Here is an 18,598-nt window from a genome sequence, read left to right as displayed (position 1 = left end):
CACAGAGCTCGACATGGGACTCGACCTCGTGAATCGTGAGATCATGACCTGAGCCGAAGTCGGCCACCTAACCAACTGAGCCACCTAGGCACCCTAGTAATAAAGATTTTTATAGGCCTTATGTGCATATTCTCTAGGAGGAAGAGAATGTGTGTGTGTTAAAGGTATAACATATTGACGTTTTGTGTTGTCCCTTTGACTGTATTTGGAAAGGAAGTCTGGAAGCAAGGGCAGTCAGCTGTTGCAGTAAACCTGGGTAGGATGATTATGGCTAGAACTTGGGAATGGGCATAGATGTTGGCAAAACAGATGAATTATATCATAAGATATAAAATTGTTAAAACTTGATAGTTGAATATGTTTATTTTTAATTTTTTTTTTTAACGTTTTATTTATTTTTGAGACAGGGAGAGACAGAGCATGAATGGGGCGGGGGGGGGGGGAGGGGTCAGAGAGAGAGAGGGAGACACAGATTCTGAAACAGGCTCCGGGTCTGAGCTGTCAGCACAGAGCCTGACGCAGGGCTCGAACTCATGGACCGCGAGATCATGACCTGAGCCGAAGTCGGCCGCTTAACCGACTGAGCCACCCAGGCGCCCCTGAATATGTTTATTTAGACACATCCCTGTCTGTACCTCTACTGTAGATTTCTGCTTAAGAAACTGAATAAATGGTTTGTTAGGGTAAGCTAAGCTTTTACATCAAAAAGAACCTGAAAATTCAGTGGCTTAAAGAGTATGAAGTTTGTATGTGTTTCTCACTTAATGATCAGGAATGGATATTGCTTACCTCGGTGGACAATGAAGAGTATTTAACCATCTCATTAGATCAAGTAGTGACTATTTCATATAGTCATTGAGGGATCCAAGTTGGAAGATCTGCCATCTTCTTCACATGACTTCCAAGGCTGACACCACCTCTGTTAACCAGAAGCTAGAAAAAAGGAGAGAGGGATGTTATGAGCCAGACCTAGAATGGTGCTTATCATTTATGATCATGTTCTTTTAGTGAGAACATGGTGCTGTGATCACACACACCCAACTGCAGTGAGGGTAGGCAGTGGCCTACAGGTGGGCAGCTACCATTGAAGAAAAGAAGAACAGATTTTGCAAGACAGCTAGCAGTGTCTACCATACATTCCTGAGACAGGAAACAGGAAGCAAGTGTGTGGCAAAAGATGATACATTTCCTTTGGGATGTGTTAAGATACAGGTACTTTTAGGACTTCTAAATTTACATGTGTAGTAAAAACAGGTAAGATGACCTTAGTTGGGGAAAAAAAATTACTATTGTTTCTTTGCAGCAGTGTTACAATACGGAAGTTTCAGAGTTATTTTTCTTGGAAAATATCAGGAAGAAAGTGGGAGTGAAGATAGAAAAGTAAGGGGGAAGGGGCATGTGAAAAAAATTGTGTTCATCATATATAGTTAAGGCATGTCTTAGCTCATTAAAAGTATTAGTAAGTGCAGGGTACCCAGGTGGCTCAGTTGGTTAAATGTCTGACTCTTGATTTTGATTCATGTCATGATCTCACAGTTCTTGAGTTTGAACCCCGTGTGGGGCTCCACACTGCTGACAATGCAGAGCCTGTTTTAGATTCTCTTTCCCTCCTCCTTTATCTGCCCCTCCCCCACTCTCACCTGCTTTCTCTCTCAAAATAAATAGACTTAAGAATATGTTAATGAGGGGCGCATGGGTGGGTCAGTGGGTTGGTTGAGCGGCTGACTTCGACTTCGGCTCAGGTCACGATCTCATGGTCCATGGGTTCGAGCCTGCGTCGGGCTCTGTGCTGTCAGCTGGGAGCCTGGAGCCTGCTTCGGATTCTCTGTCTCTCTCTTACTCTGGCCCTCCCCTACTCATGCTCGCTCGCGCGCTCTCCCCCTCTCTCTCTCTCTCTCTCTCTCTCTGTCAAAAATATAAAACATTAAAAAATATATACATATATATTAACAAGTGCTTACTCTGTGCCAGACACTGACCTAGGTAATACCTACTGGTTAAGTATTAGAGATATAGCTATGAAAGACACCAGATATAGCTATGAAAGACACATGGTCTTATTTACACGGTGATGGCAGAGGTAGACATGAACCTGTGGAATAGAGGAAAGAATTTAAAATACTTAAGTGCTGCAAAACAAAATAGTGACTGCGAGGTCACTCTAGGCATGTGGGTAGTTTTTAGCTAAGGTAGTTAGGACAGACCTTTAAAGAAGTAAAATTGAGCCTGAGACCTGAATAATGAGTGATGAGAATGGGATAACTTAGTGAAGACATAGGGCAAGAACATTCCAGTAGAAGGAACTGAGCAACTGCAAAACCTGGGAATAGACTTGGAAAATTTAAGGGCTAGAAAGTTGCCTAGTGTAAAAATAGGAGGTGAGATGCCCAGGAATATGGTTATATCAACTGAGGTAAAGTTTAAATTTTATGTACTTGCAGTAATAGGATCTGATTTTAGGCTTTGAAAAAAATCTTTAAAAAAGTGGGGGAGGGAGGCCAGATAGAAATAGAGGCAGCGAAACTCATACCAATGAAAAAATAATAATGACTCAGACTAAAAGATAATCTTGGCTTTCACTTTTTTGAAATCATGGAAAATGGTTGGATTTAGCATCTGTTTGGATGTAGAAATGACAAAAGCTGTTGACAGGTTAGATGTGAAATTTGAAAGAAAGAAGAGTCAAGGATGACAATATTTTTGACCTCCGGAGGGTAGATATTAAAAACAGGTCCTAGATTTCTTTTGTAGGTTTGGTAGGTGTTTCTGCAGTAGATTCTGAAGGGAGACATGGCATTTGTGCATATGATAAATTTTGTTAGCAGAAGGCTCTCCATGTTTTTCTCAAAAATATAAGTTATAGGGGTGCCTGGGTGGCGCAGTCGGTTGAGCGTCCGACTTCAGCCAGGTCACGATCTCGCGGTCCGTGAGTTCGAGCCCCGCGTCGGGCTCTGGGCTGATGGCTCAGAGCCTGGAGCCTGTTTCCGATTCTGTGTCTCCCTCTCTCTCTGCGCCTCCCCTGTTCATGCTCTGTCTCTCTCTGTCCCAAAAATAAATAAACGTTGAAAAAAAAAAATTAAAAAAAATATATATAAGTTATAGTCTAAAAGAAGTACAGGCATACTATATATGTTGAAAGAATGAAGCATTTTAGAGCAGTTTAGGTATTTCCTTTTATGTAATTCTCTTTTTTTTATTTCTTATAAGAGTCTTTAACAAAGTTAGCAACTCTGGTTTGTAAATTTTAATTATGTAGAACCTCCAAATACTTCAGGGGTCTAGGATCTTGCTCTGAACATTTGCTTTTTCGCCTTTTTATTTATTTAGACCAGATAGGAGGCTGAGCTGCCTACCAGCCTCGGGACACACCCTTAAGGCATTGCTTTTTTTTTTTTTTTTAATTTTTTTTTAACGTTTATTCATTTTTGAGAGACAGAAAGACAGAGCATGAGCGGGGAAGGGGCAGAGAGAGGGAGACACAGAATCTGAAACAGGCTCCAGGCTCTGAGCTGTCAGCACAGAGCCCAGCGCAGGGCTCGAACTCACAAACTGTGAGATCCTGACCAGACCCTAAGTCGGGCACTCAACTGACTGAGCCACCCAGGCATCCCAGACATTGCTTTTGTTTGTTGGGAAAAAAGGTAGGCAAGTCTGTAACTGTTTCCCACCACCTCCCCTGATCCACCCCAGTCTTTTGAATTCCTGGGATTATCTAAAGGCAGAGTGTTGAAATCTATCATCGAACAGATAGTCTTTGAGCTCTCTTGATACCTCCATTGAATGTAAAGAAAAATTCAGTGAAAATGCACAATGGTACTTTGTTTTATAAAAGGTATATATCAATCTGAATAATTTATTCACTTTACAAATAAAAGAATTTCTCCAATATTGAGATATTCGTGTTTTAAAATTGAACTTTTTGGGGCACCTGGGTGGCTCAGTCAGTTAAGCTTCGGACTTTGGCTCAGGTCATGATCTTGCAGCCTGTGATTTTGAGCCCCTCATCTGGCTCTGTGTTAACAGCTCGGAGCCTGGAGCCTGCTTTGGATTCTGTGTCTTCCTCTGTCTCTGACCTTCCCCTGCTCGTGGTCTCTCTCTCAAAAACAAATAAACATTAAAAAAATATTTTTAGGGGCACCTGGGTGGCTCAGTCGGTTAAGCATCCAGCTTCAGCTCAGGTCATGATCTCATGGTTTGTGGGTTTGAGCCCCGAGTCAGGCTTCTTGCTGACAGCTCAGAGCCTGGAACCTGCTTCAGATTCTGTATCTGCCCCCCCCAACCACACCCCCCCGCCGCCTTTGCCCCTCCCCCGCTGGCACTCTCTCTCAAAAAAGTAAAAAAGATTTTTTTTTTTAATTAAAAAATATATAATTGAGCTTTCTGGGTCAAATTTTACAGTTGAATGATTTTTCTCGGTCTCCCTAGTTCTTACTTTTTTCTGACAGAAACTAAGAATTTGGAAATATTAGAAAAAGCTGTCAACTAGTATACATGAAATATTTTTGCCATATATTTAGAAGTGTATTTTGGGACTCCTGGGTGACTCAATCAGTTGAGCATCTGACTTTGGCTCAGGTCATGATCTCACAGTTTGAGTTCGAGCCCCCTGTTGAGCTCTCCATTGTCAGTACAGAGCCCACATCAGATCCTCTGCCCCTCCCTGCTCATGCTCCCTTGCACGTGCGCGCGTGCTCTCTCTCTCTCTCTCACACACACACAATAAACATTAAAAAATTAAAAAAAAAAAAAGTGGATTTCATCCAGTTTTCATTTAATCATCTTTGATAATATACTAAATATTTTCACTTCTGGATTTGATAAAAGTTAAAAAATTAAACTAGTCTAATTTTAACTGCTTAAAGATGACTGTGTTGTAAATGTTGTCTAGAACTTGATACATAGTATATAAAATAATCTTTTATTTAAATATTGCTTTCAATAAAACTTAATGACTTTAATTTGTGTAATTTCTGTACATAATTCAACATACTTTTATTTTTAAAATTATATTTAAATATACTTCTAAACATAAAAAGATAAAATATAAACTATTTACAGATTTATATTAATTTAAACATATTCTTGAGACTGTAGATATCTAGTTGCACTTGAGGTGATGAGACCATAGGTTTCATATGCTTAAAAATCCTTGAAATGTTTTAGAAAACTAGCCATTATCATTTTCACAAATTTCTCCCACCCAGCTAATTCATATAGGTCAACTAAACTTGCAAGGCCATATCCATTAAAGTGTCTGTCCTGTGCTCAGCATTGTTCTGGGCTTTGTGTGTGGGATTCATAATAAAGAATAGTCTCTGGGGTCTTTTGTCTTCCTGGGAAGATAGAAAACATAAAATACAATACAGTGGTAAGTATGATATAAAAAATAAGAATGTGAAAATCTGCTGATAATAGAGATTCGAGTTTATGAAGTTTGGTCTTTCACTATGTCTTGAAGGAGGTACAGGATTGAATGAGAAAAATGGGGAATTTCGAATTTAAAAGGAGTTAAGGCATAAACAGGTGAATTATTTTATTGATGTATAATTGACATACAACTTTATATTAGTTTCAGAATGTAATGATTTGACAGTTGTATGCACTGTGAAATGACAGTAGATCTAGTTATCATTTGTCACCATAAAAAGTTACAAAAGAAAAATTTTCGTTCTTGTGATGAGAACTTTTCAAGATCCACTCTCCTGGCAACCTTCAAATATGCACTGCAATACCATTGACTTCGAGTCACCATGCCGCACAGCACATCCCCATGACCTGTTCATTTCACAATGGGAGGTCTGTACCTCCTGACCCTCTTCATCCAAATCACCCCACCTCCTCCCTGGCAACCACCATTCTGTTCTTCATGTCCATGAGTTTTTTTATTGTTTGTTTTTTAGATTTCATATATAAATGAGATCACATGGTATTTGTCTTTTTCTGTCTGCTTATTTCACTTAGCACAATACCTTCATGGTCCATGCATGTTGTCACAAATGGCAAGATTTCATTCTCTTGCCTGCATAGTATGACTTATGACTGCATAGTATTCCATTATATAGAGAGTAGTCCCCAGGTCTGGGTTTTGTGTTCCACAGTTTCAGATTCCTGCAGTCAAACCCAGTTCAGAAACAGATGATCCTTCTGATGTATCATCAGAAGGTCAGTAGTAGCCTAATGCTACATCTGTACAGTGTCAGCATCACTCACCTCACTTTGTCTCATCACATAGGCATTTTGTTATCTCTCATCATCGCAAGAAGGATGAGTACAGTACAGTAAGATACTTTGAGAGAGAGACCATATTTACAAGTTTCATTACTATATATTATAATTGTTCTACTTTATTATTATTATTATTGCTAATCTCTTATTGTGCCTGATTTAGAAATTAAGCTTTATTATAGTTCTGTGTGGATTAGCAAAAAGCAGTATATATATAGTTCAGTACTACTTAAGGTTTCAGGCATCCACTGGGGGGTTTTGGATTGTATCCCTTATGAATAAGGGGGGGACTACTTTGTGTACCACATCTTCTTTATCCATTCATCCATTGTTGGACGCTTAGGTTGATCCATATCATGACTACTGTAAATAATGCTGCAGTGAACATGGAGGTGCAGATTATTATTTCCATTAGTGTTTACTTTTTTTTTTTTTTTTTGGATAAATACACAGAGTGGGATTGCTGGGTCATATGGTATTCTGTTTTTAGTTTTTTGAGGAACCTCCATACTGTTTTCCATTGTGGCTGTACCAATTTACATTCCCACCAACAGTGCACAAGGGTCCCCTGTTCTCCACATCCTTGGCAACATTTGTTATTTCTTATCTTTCTGATAATAGCCATTCTAACAGGTGTGAATTGATCTCTCATTGTGGTTTTGCATTTCCCTCATGATAAGTGAGGCTGAGCGTCTTATATGCTTGTTGGCCATGTGTATGTCATCTTTGGGAAAATGTCTCTTTGGATCCTATGCCCTTTTTTTTTTTTTTTCTTATGCCCATTTTTAAATCCGTTTTTTTTGGGGGGGGTTGTTTTGCTATTTGATTGTATGAGTTCTTTATGTGTTTTGGATATTAACCCCTTATGATATATATGATTTGCAAATATTTTCTCACACTCAGTAGGTTGCCTTTTCATTTTGTTGATGGTTTTCTTTGCTGTGCAGAAGCTTTTTAATATGATGTAGTCCCAACTTGGGACTTTAACCTTTTTTGCCTTTTCTTTTGGAGTCAGATCAAAAAAAAAAAAAAAACCCAAAAACCAACACTAAGACTTGATGTCAGGTGTTTTCTTCTAGGAGTTTTCTGGTTTCAGGTGTTAACATTCAAGTCTTTAATCCATTTTGAGTTAATTTTTGTGTATGACAAGATAGTGGTCCAGTTTTATTGTTTTGCATGTGGCAGTTCAGTTTTCTCAGTACCATTGATACTCAAGAGATTGTCTTTTCTCTAGTTATATTCTTGTCTGCTTTGTCATAAGTTAATTGACCATATATGTGTGGGTTTATATCTGGGTTCTCTATTCAGATCCATTGACCTATGTGTCAGTTTTTATGCCACTACTATACTGTTTAGATTACTATAGCTTAGTAAATTAGTTTGAAATTGGGAGAGTGTGATGCCTTCACCTTTCTTCTCAAGATTGCTTTGGCTATTTGGAGTCTTTTTTGGTTCCACTCAAATTTTGGGATAGTTTGTACTATTTTTGTGAAAAATCCCATTGGGACTTTGATAGAACTTGCATTGAGTCTATAGATTGCTCTGAGTAGTATAGACATTTTAAACAATATTAATTTTTCCAGTCCATGAGCATGGACAATATGTCTTTACATTTATTTGTGCCTTTGGTTTCTTTCATCAGTGTCTTTATAGTTTTCAGTGAACAGGTCTTTAATCTCCTTAGTAAATTTATTTCTAGGTGTTTTATTCTTTTTGATGCAATTGTAAGTGGGATTGCTTTCTTAATTTCTCTTTCTTATAGTTTATTGTTAGTGTATAGAAATGCAACAGATTTTTGTGTGGTTGATTTTATATCCTGCAGTTTTACAGAATTTGTTTTATAGTATTTTGTGGAGTCTTTAGGGTTTTCTACATATAAAATGTCATCCACAAATAGTGACACTTTTATTTCTTCCTTTTCAATTTCAGTGCTTTTTGTTTCTTTTTATTGCCTAATTGTTCTGGCTAGAGTAATTTGACATATTGAATGAAGGTGGATAGAATGGGCATCTTTGTCATTTTTACATCTGTGTTCACCAGGGATACTGGCCTATAATTTTCTTTTTTTTTTTTTTCCTTTTCTTTTCTTTTCTCTTCTTCTTCTTCTTCTTCTTTTTTTTTTTTTAATGTCTTTGTCTGGTTTTGTTATCGGGGTAATCCTGACCTAATAAAATGAGTTTGGAAGTGTTCTCTCTTAATCAATTTTTTGTCAGAGTTTTAGAAGGATAGGTATTAAATCTTCTCTGTTTGGTAGAATTCATAAGTGAAGCCGTCTGGTCCTGGACTTTTGTTTGTTGGGAGGTTTTTGATTACTGATTCAGTCTCATTAGTAGTTGGTCTGTTCACATTTTTTCTTCATGATTCGGTCTTGGAGGCCATGACCGTGTTTCTAGGGATTTTTGTTTGAGCCTTTTCTCTTTTTTTCTTGTTGAAGCTAGTTAAAGGTTTGTCAGTTCTGTTTAGTTTTCAGAGAACCAGTACATGGTGTCATTGATCTTTTCTGTTGTCTGATTAGTCTCTTTCATTTATTTCTGCTCTGATCTTTGTTATTTCCTTCCTACTACTAACTTTGGGTTTTGTTCTTCTCTTTCTAGTTTCTTTACATGTAAAGTTAGATTGTTTATTTGAGATTTTTCTTATTGTTTGGAGGTAGGCCTCTGTTGCTTTGAACTTCCCTTTTAGAACTGATTTTGCTGCATCCCGTAGATTTTGGTAAGTTGTATTTTGTAATACAACTTGGTATTGTAATACAATTTGGTAAGTTGTATTTGTATTTGGTAAGTTCCATTTTCATTTGTTTTGAGGTATTTTCTTACTTCTCCCTTCTAATTCTTCATTGACCCATTGGTGGTTTAGTATCATATTGTTTAATCTCCACATACTTATGATTTTTTTCCAGTTTTTTTTTCATGTAAGTGATTTTTAGTTGCATACCATTGTGATTGAAAAAGATGCTTAATGTGATTTCAGTCTTCTCAAATTTATTGAGACTTACTTTGTGGCCTCACATGATTTATCCTAGTTGTTTATCTTTTTCTTATGTTTATTTAGTTTTGTGAGAGGGAGAGGGAGAGGGGGAGAGAGAGAGAGAGAGAGAGAGAGAGAGAGAAAGAGAGAAAGCATGGGGGTGGCAGAGAGAGAGGAGACACAGGCTCTGAGCTGTCAGCACTGAGCTTGACATAGGGCTCCAGCTCACAATTCTCAAGATCATGACCTGAGCCAAAGTAAGATGCCTAACCAGCTGAACCACCCAGGTGCCCCTAATTGGTTGTTTAAAGCTGATGTTGCCTTACTGATTTTTTTTTTGTCTGGATGATCTGTCCATTGATGTAAGTGGGGTATTAAGTCCCCTGCTATTATTGTATTGCTGTCCATTTTTCCCATTAGGTCTGTTAATATTTACATATTTAGGTGCTCCTATCTTGGGTGCATAAGCATTTAGAAATGTTATATCCTCTTGTTGGATTGACCCCTTTATTATTATGTAAAGTTCTTCTTTGTCTCTTACTACATTCTTGGCTTAAAATCTATTTTGTCTGGGGGCACCTGGGTGGCGCAGTCGGTTAAGCGTCCGACTTCAGCCAGGTCACGATCTCGCGGTCCGTGAGTTCAAGCTCCGCGTCGGGCTCTGGGCTGATGGCTCGGAGCCTGGAGCCTGTTTCCGATTCTGTGTCTCCCTCTCTCTCTGCCCCTCCCCCGTTCATGCTCTGTCTCTCTCTGTCCCAAAAAAAAAAAAAAATCTATTTTGTCTGATACAAGTAAAGCTACCTCTGCTTTCTTTTGGTTTCCATTTGTGTGAAATATATTTTTCCATTTCTTTAGGCTGTGTATGTTCTTACATCTGAAGCAAATCTCTTGTAGCAGATCGATGGTTTTTTTTATTCCAGCCACGTTGTCTTTTGGTTGGAGAATTTAGTCCATTTACCTTAAAGTACTTATTGATATTTACTTATTGCCATTTTGTTCCTTGTTTTCTGGCTGTTTTGTAGTTCCTATCTTCTCTTGCTGTCTTCCTTTGTGGTTTGATGGTTTTCTTTAGTGTTATGCTTAGATTCCTTTCTTGCTATTTTTGTGTATCTCTTGTAGATGTTTACTTTGTGGTTACCATGATGCTCCCCCCCTCCCATTTTATGTTTTTGATGTCACATTTTACATCTTTTTCTTTTGTGTGTCCCTTAACTGATTATTGTAGTTACAATTATTTTTACTTATGTCTTTTAACCTGTATGGTAGCTTTATGTGATTAATCCATTACCTTTACTATATATTTATCTTTACCAGTGAGACTTACGTGTTTTCTTATTCAATTAGTGTACTTCCTTTGCTGCTTAAAGAATTCCCTTTAAAAGTTCTTTTAAAGCCAATTTAGCAATGATGAACTTCTCTAGCTTTTGCTTGTCTGGAAAACTCTCTCTGCTTTAATTCTGAATGATAACCTTGCTGGGTAGAGTATTTTTGGTTGGAAGTTTCTTTCCTTTCAGCTCTTTGTCTATATTGTGCCTCTCCCTTCTGGCTTGCAGTTTCTGCTGAAAGATCTGCTTAAGGTCTTAAGGGGGCTGGGGTGGGGGGTTCCTTGTATGTTAAAGTTGATTTCCTCTTGCTTCTTTTTGGATTCTCTTTTACTTTTGACATTTTAATTATACTATGTCTTGCTGTGGATCTTTTGGAGTTCAGTTTTTTTTATGGGACCTTTTGGGCTTCCTAGATCTGGACATCTGTTTGCCCACATTAGGGATGTTTGCAGCCATTATTTCTCCAAATAAGTTTAATGTCCCTTTGTTTTCTCTCTTCTCTTTCCGGTACCCCTATAAGGTGGATGTTATTCTGCTTGATGTCGTTCCATAGGTTCCTTAAGCTTTCTTCACTTTAATTTTTTTCTTTTTTCCACTCTGTTTGTTTGAGTTTCACTATGTCTTCTAGATCACTACTTTTGTCTCCTGCTTAATCTAGTCTGCTGTTGAATCCCTCTAGTTTAGTTTCTGTTTTTCAGATCAGTTACTGTCTTCAGCTTTGTGACTTCCCTTTGATACTTTCTTATATTTTCAGTCTATTTGTTTAACTTCATGCTGTGTTTGTTGACTTTTCTCCCAAGATTGGTGAACATGTTTATGATCATGACTTTCACTCTGTTAGATAAATTACTTATTTCTGTTTCATTAAATTTTTTCTTCTCAGGTTTTATCTTGTTCTTTTGTTTGGAACATATTTTTCTGTTTCCTTATTTTGCTTGACTCTGTGTGTTGTTTCTATGTTTAGGGAAAACAGCTACCTCTTCTAGTCCTAAGGAGTGGCCTTGTGTGGGAGATGAACTTTGTCTTTCAACCTTGCCCTAGCTCTTCTGTTTCTCAGACCTTTGTGTTTGTCTAAGCAGCCTGATTTATATTTGCTAGGAACCAGTTATTGAGGGTGTTCCAAGACCAGTCAGTGTTCTGAAGGGAGGGATCTCAGTCAACACTTAAGTTCAGGTTGATTGGAAGCCAGACCCTCAGGCGGCAGCTTTTAACGTATGCAAATATATATAGTTGTATGGTACCACGATTGTAAATCCTCTGCCTACAGACCAGGTGATCTGGAGATATCCCTGGGCTACAATTGGAAAAGTCCAAATATATAAGCTCTTTTCTGGGAGGTACCAGTGAGCTGTAATGAGGCCAATGGAGAGTGCAAAGATGGTGTCCCCTGCCAGACATTCCTCAAGAGCACCTGTGTAGCCTTTAGATGTGTGGCAAACCTGAAGTCTGTCCCTTAGGCTGAAGCTCTAGGACAGATAAATGGGCCTTTTTCACAGAAAGCCTGGGGGTGTGTTTCAGTCTGTGTGGTGCCCTGGTTATGGTGGCCTGCCAAGAACCTTTTCTCTGATTATTACATTCTCACGGGACTAAGGAATGCAGTCACCCCTGGCCACTAGAGCCATGTGATCAGGGAGCATCTCTTGTGTAGACTGTGTGTGACCAACAGGTTTAGTGCAACTGCGGGAGAGTGCAGGGCTGGGGTGCGCCTGCTGGCTTTAGTGGGGCCATGGGAGAGTGCAACAGTGGCACAGGGCAGTGCCTTTGTCTCTGGAGAGAGTCCCAGCAGGCCCCTACCCCTCTGGTGGATGGTTTAAGATTAGCAAATTAATATCCTTCACATATAATCTAGTTGCTTTTTAAACAGCTACTTTGTGCTGGTCCCTGGCTTGAGGGAGCCTGTTTGCAAGCCTTTTAAGAGAAGTATCTCAATTCCCTACAGGCTGTTTGGTCCCCTGGATGTAAGCCCCACTGGCAAATAAAGAGGTAGCAGTATGTGTATATTTTCTCTGTTAGAAGGTGACAAAGGAATCGTCTGATACGGTATCATACCTATTGCTTGTGGCGCTTGGCAGAGTAGACCTCAGCTACTACAGTACATTCACGTACTTTGTGTTTGCATACTAAAGTGGGTTGAAATATTGTCAAAGATATGTCCAGGTGAAAATGTTTGTTAGGTGATTCCAATTTGTACCGTATCTTGGCACACATTAGTAATTTGCCGGCTTTGGTTAAAATCATTCAACTTCCTTTAAGTCAGTTAATTCCTTTTAAAGTTATGGAAAGGAAAAACCAAACTGAACAGTTGAGTTGAAATATAAAGACCTTTTTTGGACCAAATGACAGTTAAAATCAGCCAACTACTTTTCATTTTTATGTATTAAGGGAATTTTCGGTTAATCACGTTGCTCTTCAGATGCATTTTATGATCATAGATGTAATAGCATGTCTGAATTTCGTAGGCAGATGGAATTGGTTTTAGTTCGGATTGTTATGCTTTGATTAGCCAAAATAATATTTCCTAAGAGAATCTCTCTTATTCTAACAGATACTAACTCTAAAGAGTGATTTTTGTTTTTTTTTAGTCGGCCGTATACTAACAAGGTCATCACTTTATGGTACCGTCCACCTGAACTGCTGTTGGGAGAAGAAAGATACACACCAGCCATTGATGTATGGAGCTGTGGGTAAGATAGTTTTACTGATGGTTTAATTTACTTGAAACTTTTGGTAGTGAAGTAAATTCGTATCATTTAGTAATGATGGGTATTTTTCTCGTTAGATGTATCCTCGGTGAACTCTTCACTAAAAAACCTATATTTCAAGCAAATCAGGAACTTGCACAACTAGAATTAATAAGGTAAGTTCATGACTGTAATATTTGTTGGGGGTGTATTTAAAGTCTTTCAAGTTTGTGTTTTCAGGAGAACGACATGGTTTTCCTGAAGGCTAATGATTGCTGAGTAGAGGAAAAACTAGAATGTGGGTACTTTGATCCTTGTTCTAGTAAAATTAAGGATCTTAAAGTCCCTAGATCTTTTTTGCAATTAAATGAAAGGGCTAGAGGCCCAAAAAATAAGACTGGGAAGAAAGAGTAAATAAATATGAGGAAGGAGACAATACGTGATAGGTAACATTTTTTTAGTATGGCAGGGTGGAAGAATTCATGTTTTGGCGTACTGTAAGACAATATCTGTTTTATATATACATATGCATATGCATATACATTTATATGTATCTATATATGAATGTCTACACACCAAATGTATACATATGCACGTACCCACTAACATAAGTCTTCATTATTTGGAGCCTGTTGTAGAGCCTATGTCATCAAGGGCATACATGTTAATCACATTTCTCTTTAATATTTTAAAATATTTTTTTTTAAAGAGCCTTGGCTTTCATATATAATAATGTTAATTTACAACTTCTAAGATTTGTGTGTTTCTCAAAATATGGATGAGAACTTTTAGGAAAGGTACTGGTATGAGGTACCAGTATATATGATACCAGCTACCAGTATACTATGATATATACCAGATACCAGTATATTATGAACCTTCCTTTCAACAGACTTAATTGGATTAATTGATGCTCCCCAGTCCCCCTGTAAGTAACACTAGTTTGATAACATGGCAAACTGAATGTTTGCAGCTAATAGGCTACTACTCTCTAGTAAGACTATGTATTTATCCTACCAGTTGAAGTATGATGACTAAGAGATAGTTGTTTACTGACTTTTTTGTATACCGACTTTTTTTTTGTTTTATTATTGTATATATATCCTTTAATTAAATATAGACAGATGCAGTGCTTTGCAAAGACTTAACAAAGTTGGGGTGGGCAAGTTAGAAAGATAAGTCATAAAAATTTGGAAGAATTTAGTACTCAAATTGCTTTAAATCCTTGATATGATGTGTTATGGGTGTGGTTTATTCAAGAAAGCGAATACAGAGTCCCATTCAACGCATCCTCTGTTCAAAGGGAAGGCCTTGCTCTGTGTCAGAAAATTGGAGAATAAATGTACATTTTTTATTTTTCAGTTATAATAAAATGTTTAAATTATGTATCTGTGTTTCTTTATTTGTTTTAAATCATTCCCTGTTACCCATTTTTTCTATTAACAAGGCATTGGTCCTGATTGTATTGGATACTAAGGCTCCTATTAATGATAAGTTAACATTTATTTACTTTATACATGATGCAAGCATTGTTCTAAGAATTTCACCTGAATTAACCTCAGTTAAGCTTCATAACAACCTTCTTTCTTCTTTTTATAGTTAAGAAAATGGAACCTTAGAAAGTGAAGAATTTGTCCAGGGTCATAGAACTAGCAAGTGGCAGATTGGGGATTTGAATTTAGTTTTACCATAGTAGCTAAACTTCTAACTCATTCCACCATGTAGGAAATAAAACTGCTTGGAGATTTTTGGTTAGTATGACATAAGCATCAATAATTGATCAAACGTCCTGAAAAATTTCTCCAGAATATTAATCCAAAACTTCTAAAGAAAAGATTAGTCAGTAGTATCTAGTTTTTCATTAAAAATCAACTTGCAGAGTCAAGTAGGAGTCATCTCAAGAATACAAGAATGTTTCAGTTTTAGGAAATCTATTACTATAATTCATCATTTTAATAGAAGTAAAATAATATGTTTATCTTAGTAGGCATTGAATAGGCATTGACTAGAAATATAAACCAAGTGTAGAGGTATAATTCTTTAATGTGATGAAAAGATGTATTACAGACTAATATCCAGAATATTTAGTGTTGAAATACTAGAAGATATAAGACAAGAATTATAAAAAGTGTTTTCTAGTATCATTACTTTAAGAGTGTTTTTAGAAGTACCAACCAGTTAACTAGTAGTGTTATAAAAGTGAACCATTAAGAGGTATAAATAGTGGAAAGATAAGGCAGTATTGTTATAATTTGTATATGATAACATTGCATACATGCAACATGCAAGGGAATTACCTGAAAGACCTTAAATTAAAAAGTTTGGTAAAATGATGAGTGTTGAGAAACCCTGTGTGTGTGTACATATGTGTGTATATACGTATATACATATGTGTGTGTGTACACACAATATACACGTATATACATACATATGTATATACATACAATACCCTAATACGTTAATACATTTATGCCAAAAGCAGTAGCTTCTTAAAAATATGTACCAATAATAACCAGTTAGAAACGTCCCTGAGGGAAAAGATCCCTTTAACAAAAGCACCATCATATATACTCCATGCTTAGTGAAAACTATAATATCTCACTTAACATTGTAAAGCAGATTTGAATAACTATTGGGAGAAATGTATCTTGTTTTTGGTTGGAAGCCTTAACTTTTTTAAAGATGGCAGTTCAACCTGTGTCAATCAGTATAGTCCTAATGAGAATTTCAAAAGACACTATCCCTCCAGATAAATGTTAAAATAACCAGAAAAATTCTTAAAAAGAAGGAAAATCTGGCATATCATATGTTAAAACAAAATTATAGCAACTAAAACCATTTGCACTGGCACAAGATACATAGATGAATTGGTGGAATTATATGGCAAGTCCAGAAATAAAGCAAGTTTATATGGACTTTCAAATATAGTATAGAGAAAACATTTCAAGGCCAGGGGATTAACTGAACAAGTATCTATTGGTTGCTGGTTGTGTGCCAGTTACTTGGCACTGAGGGTACAGTGAAGGGTGCGGGTTGTATCCTCAGTGCCTAGTGACTGGCACACAATTTTTTTACTTTCTAACTGGGAGAGACAAGACAAAACAAATTAATAAAATGGATCAGGTGGTGATAAGGGATAGAAAATGACAGGAGGTAGTGTCATATATAGAGTCAGGGAAGGTTTCTCCCATAAAGTATCATTTGAGCAGGGATCTGAAAGAAGTGGGGGGACAGCAAAATAAAGATCCTGATGCATGAGTGTACTTGTTATGAACATGTTAAGTCTATTAGTGAACTCAGCCCATCCACTTGGTCACATACTGTACAGAGATTAAAAAGGAAATGGTAGATCTGGAGATGTTGACATAGAAAAGCAACATCATTACATGATGTTTTACAGAACCGTTTTGCAGAAGGCTATGTTTGGTTTGGTCCCATTTAGGTAAGACTGACACATCAAAAGAGTCTGGAGTTATTGTCTGAGCATGGATTTGTGAGAGGGGGCTATTTTACATTCCAGTTTATATATTTCAGAATGTTTTTGTTTTTGTTGGTATGATACCAAATATTTATAATATAAAAAGATGGTGGAATTGTGATTCTATGGCATTATTTTTAAAACATGAAGAAAAAGACGTTTCTGACAAAAGAAACAGTTGTCTCCCTGACTCCCTGATATGAAGGAGGCATCAGAGTACTATTGATTGAAAGGGTGGGCTGTGGAATCCTCCAGACCTGGGTTCTAATGCCAGCTCAGCTACTTCCTGCTCTTGTGACTTAGGGTAAGTTCCATAACCCTCTAAGTTTGTTTCTTCACAAGTAAAACAGGATTAATCATATGCTTAGGGTTGTAAGAATTAAGTGTTAAGTTTCCTACTTCTCCTTCTAACTTTGTTTGCAGTTATGTTTGAATATACCCCCAGTCTAAAGCCCCAGGAATGATGGGTTCTAGTCTGCATAAAAATCCGTGTGAACTAATCAAAGGTGGGAATACTAGTCAGAATCTGTGTTTAAAAGCTTCACACTACAGTGGTTAAGTTCTGCCTACTTAGCCTTGTTCCAGAAACTATTTTAGGCAAAGTACAAAAGTTTTGTGATAAAAAATAGCTTGGGTTTAAAATCAACGGCAAAAGGAAGTGAAAACAGGTGAAGCCAAAATGGGATGAATTGAGAGCAAAAACTGTTAACACAAGAGTCACTGTTTTAACTCCACGAAGAACTTTTATATCACACAGTGTACATTACATTGCTTATGAAATAAAAAACACTTATAATCATGGAAAAAGTGAGAAGTAGATTGGAATGAAAAGAATTCTGCTTCTATCCACCTATGGTCACACAGGTGAAATTTTTAACACCTTAAAAGCTTAGCCATTGATTGTTCTAAAATATAGCTCAAGAAGGGAAGCTCCCATATTTTTAAAAATGAAGCGTGTATATCTTCATAAATCAATAGCATAAACATTCTTTAGACTTGTGCTTCTTTTTGCTCTTAAGAATTTCTCTACACCCTGAAAAATTATGTAAGATCCCAGGAGCTTTGTTTATGCTAGTTGTATCTATTGATATTTATCATACAAGAAATTAAAACTGAAAAATTAAAAATATTCACTTTAAATCAATATATTAATACGGTTTAATTGTAAAAGTCTTTGTTTTCCAAACTAAAATAAATATTGGTGAAAATGAGTAGCATTGTTTTACGTTTTTATATATCATTTAATATCTGGCTTAATAAAGTAGTAACATATGGATTCTCCGCTTTGTGATATGTTGTTTTCAGTAGTCTTTTAGATAATCGTGTGTATTCTCCTTTGAAACTATACTAAATAAGTGGTTATTTTGTATAGGTTAGTTGTGAAGTGCAGTGTGAAAACATGAAGGAATATATTGTATTCTAATGTATTAAAATCCATTAGTCTGTCTTGCACTCTGGATCTGTGTTGATTTTGTAACATTGGTAATTTGGAAAATATCAGATCACTGAATTTAGCAGATCTTCTAAATGGAACATTTCATTATATAATATTGGTTATCACCACTAATCTCATCAGAAAAGCCTATAGGTATTTATTGTGAAGCTTTCAAGTCTATGGTGTAGATAAAACCTTTCTGGTATTCTAATTTTCTCCTAAAATCTTGGATTTTATAATTGAAAATAAATACCACACTTGTCTTCCTTGAAGTAACAAGCTGACTTTGTTCACATGTCAGAAAATGTCTGGCAGATACCCAAGTCTGAATGACCGTAGTGTGTTACTTATTCACATAGGGAAAAATGATGGGCCGTGAAAAAACTGCTACTTCAGCAGTTACATAACACAAGTGTGTCTCAAGATAACTATCAGAATTTCTTGAGCAACAAAAGTGCTTTATCTTCTGTTTTCTCACTGAGAATAT

At 36.8% G+C, this 18,598-nt stretch overlaps 1 protein-coding gene across 2 annotated transcripts in view; it reads left to right on the top strand.

The window, feature by feature from the left end:
• Nucleotides 1–18,598, top strand: part of CDK13 (cyclin dependent kinase 13) — a 124,559-nt gene that overhangs the window by 88,955 nt on the left and 17,006 nt on the right. For both annotated transcript variants that reach the window (XM_047096877.1, XM_047096876.1), the window contains exons 8-9: nt 13,100–13,201; nt 13,297–13,374. In XM_047096877.1, coding sequence (XP_046952833.1) covers nt 13,100–13,201; nt 13,297–13,374 — 180 coding nt within the window. The remainder of the gene's footprint in view (nt 1–13,099; nt 13,202–13,296; nt 13,375–18,598) is intronic.

This window comes from Lynx rufus, unplaced genomic scaffold (assembly GCF_022079265.1).
Source record: "Lynx rufus isolate CCGP_SWC_20201006 ecotype Redwood Valley unplaced genomic scaffold, mLynRuf1.p SCAF_4, whole genome shotgun sequence".
NCBI lineage: Eukaryota > Metazoa > Chordata > Mammalia > Carnivora > Felidae > Lynx > Lynx rufus.
The sequence above is the reverse complement of the archived record's forward strand: the minus strand, read 5'-3'. Positions and strand labels throughout refer to the sequence as shown.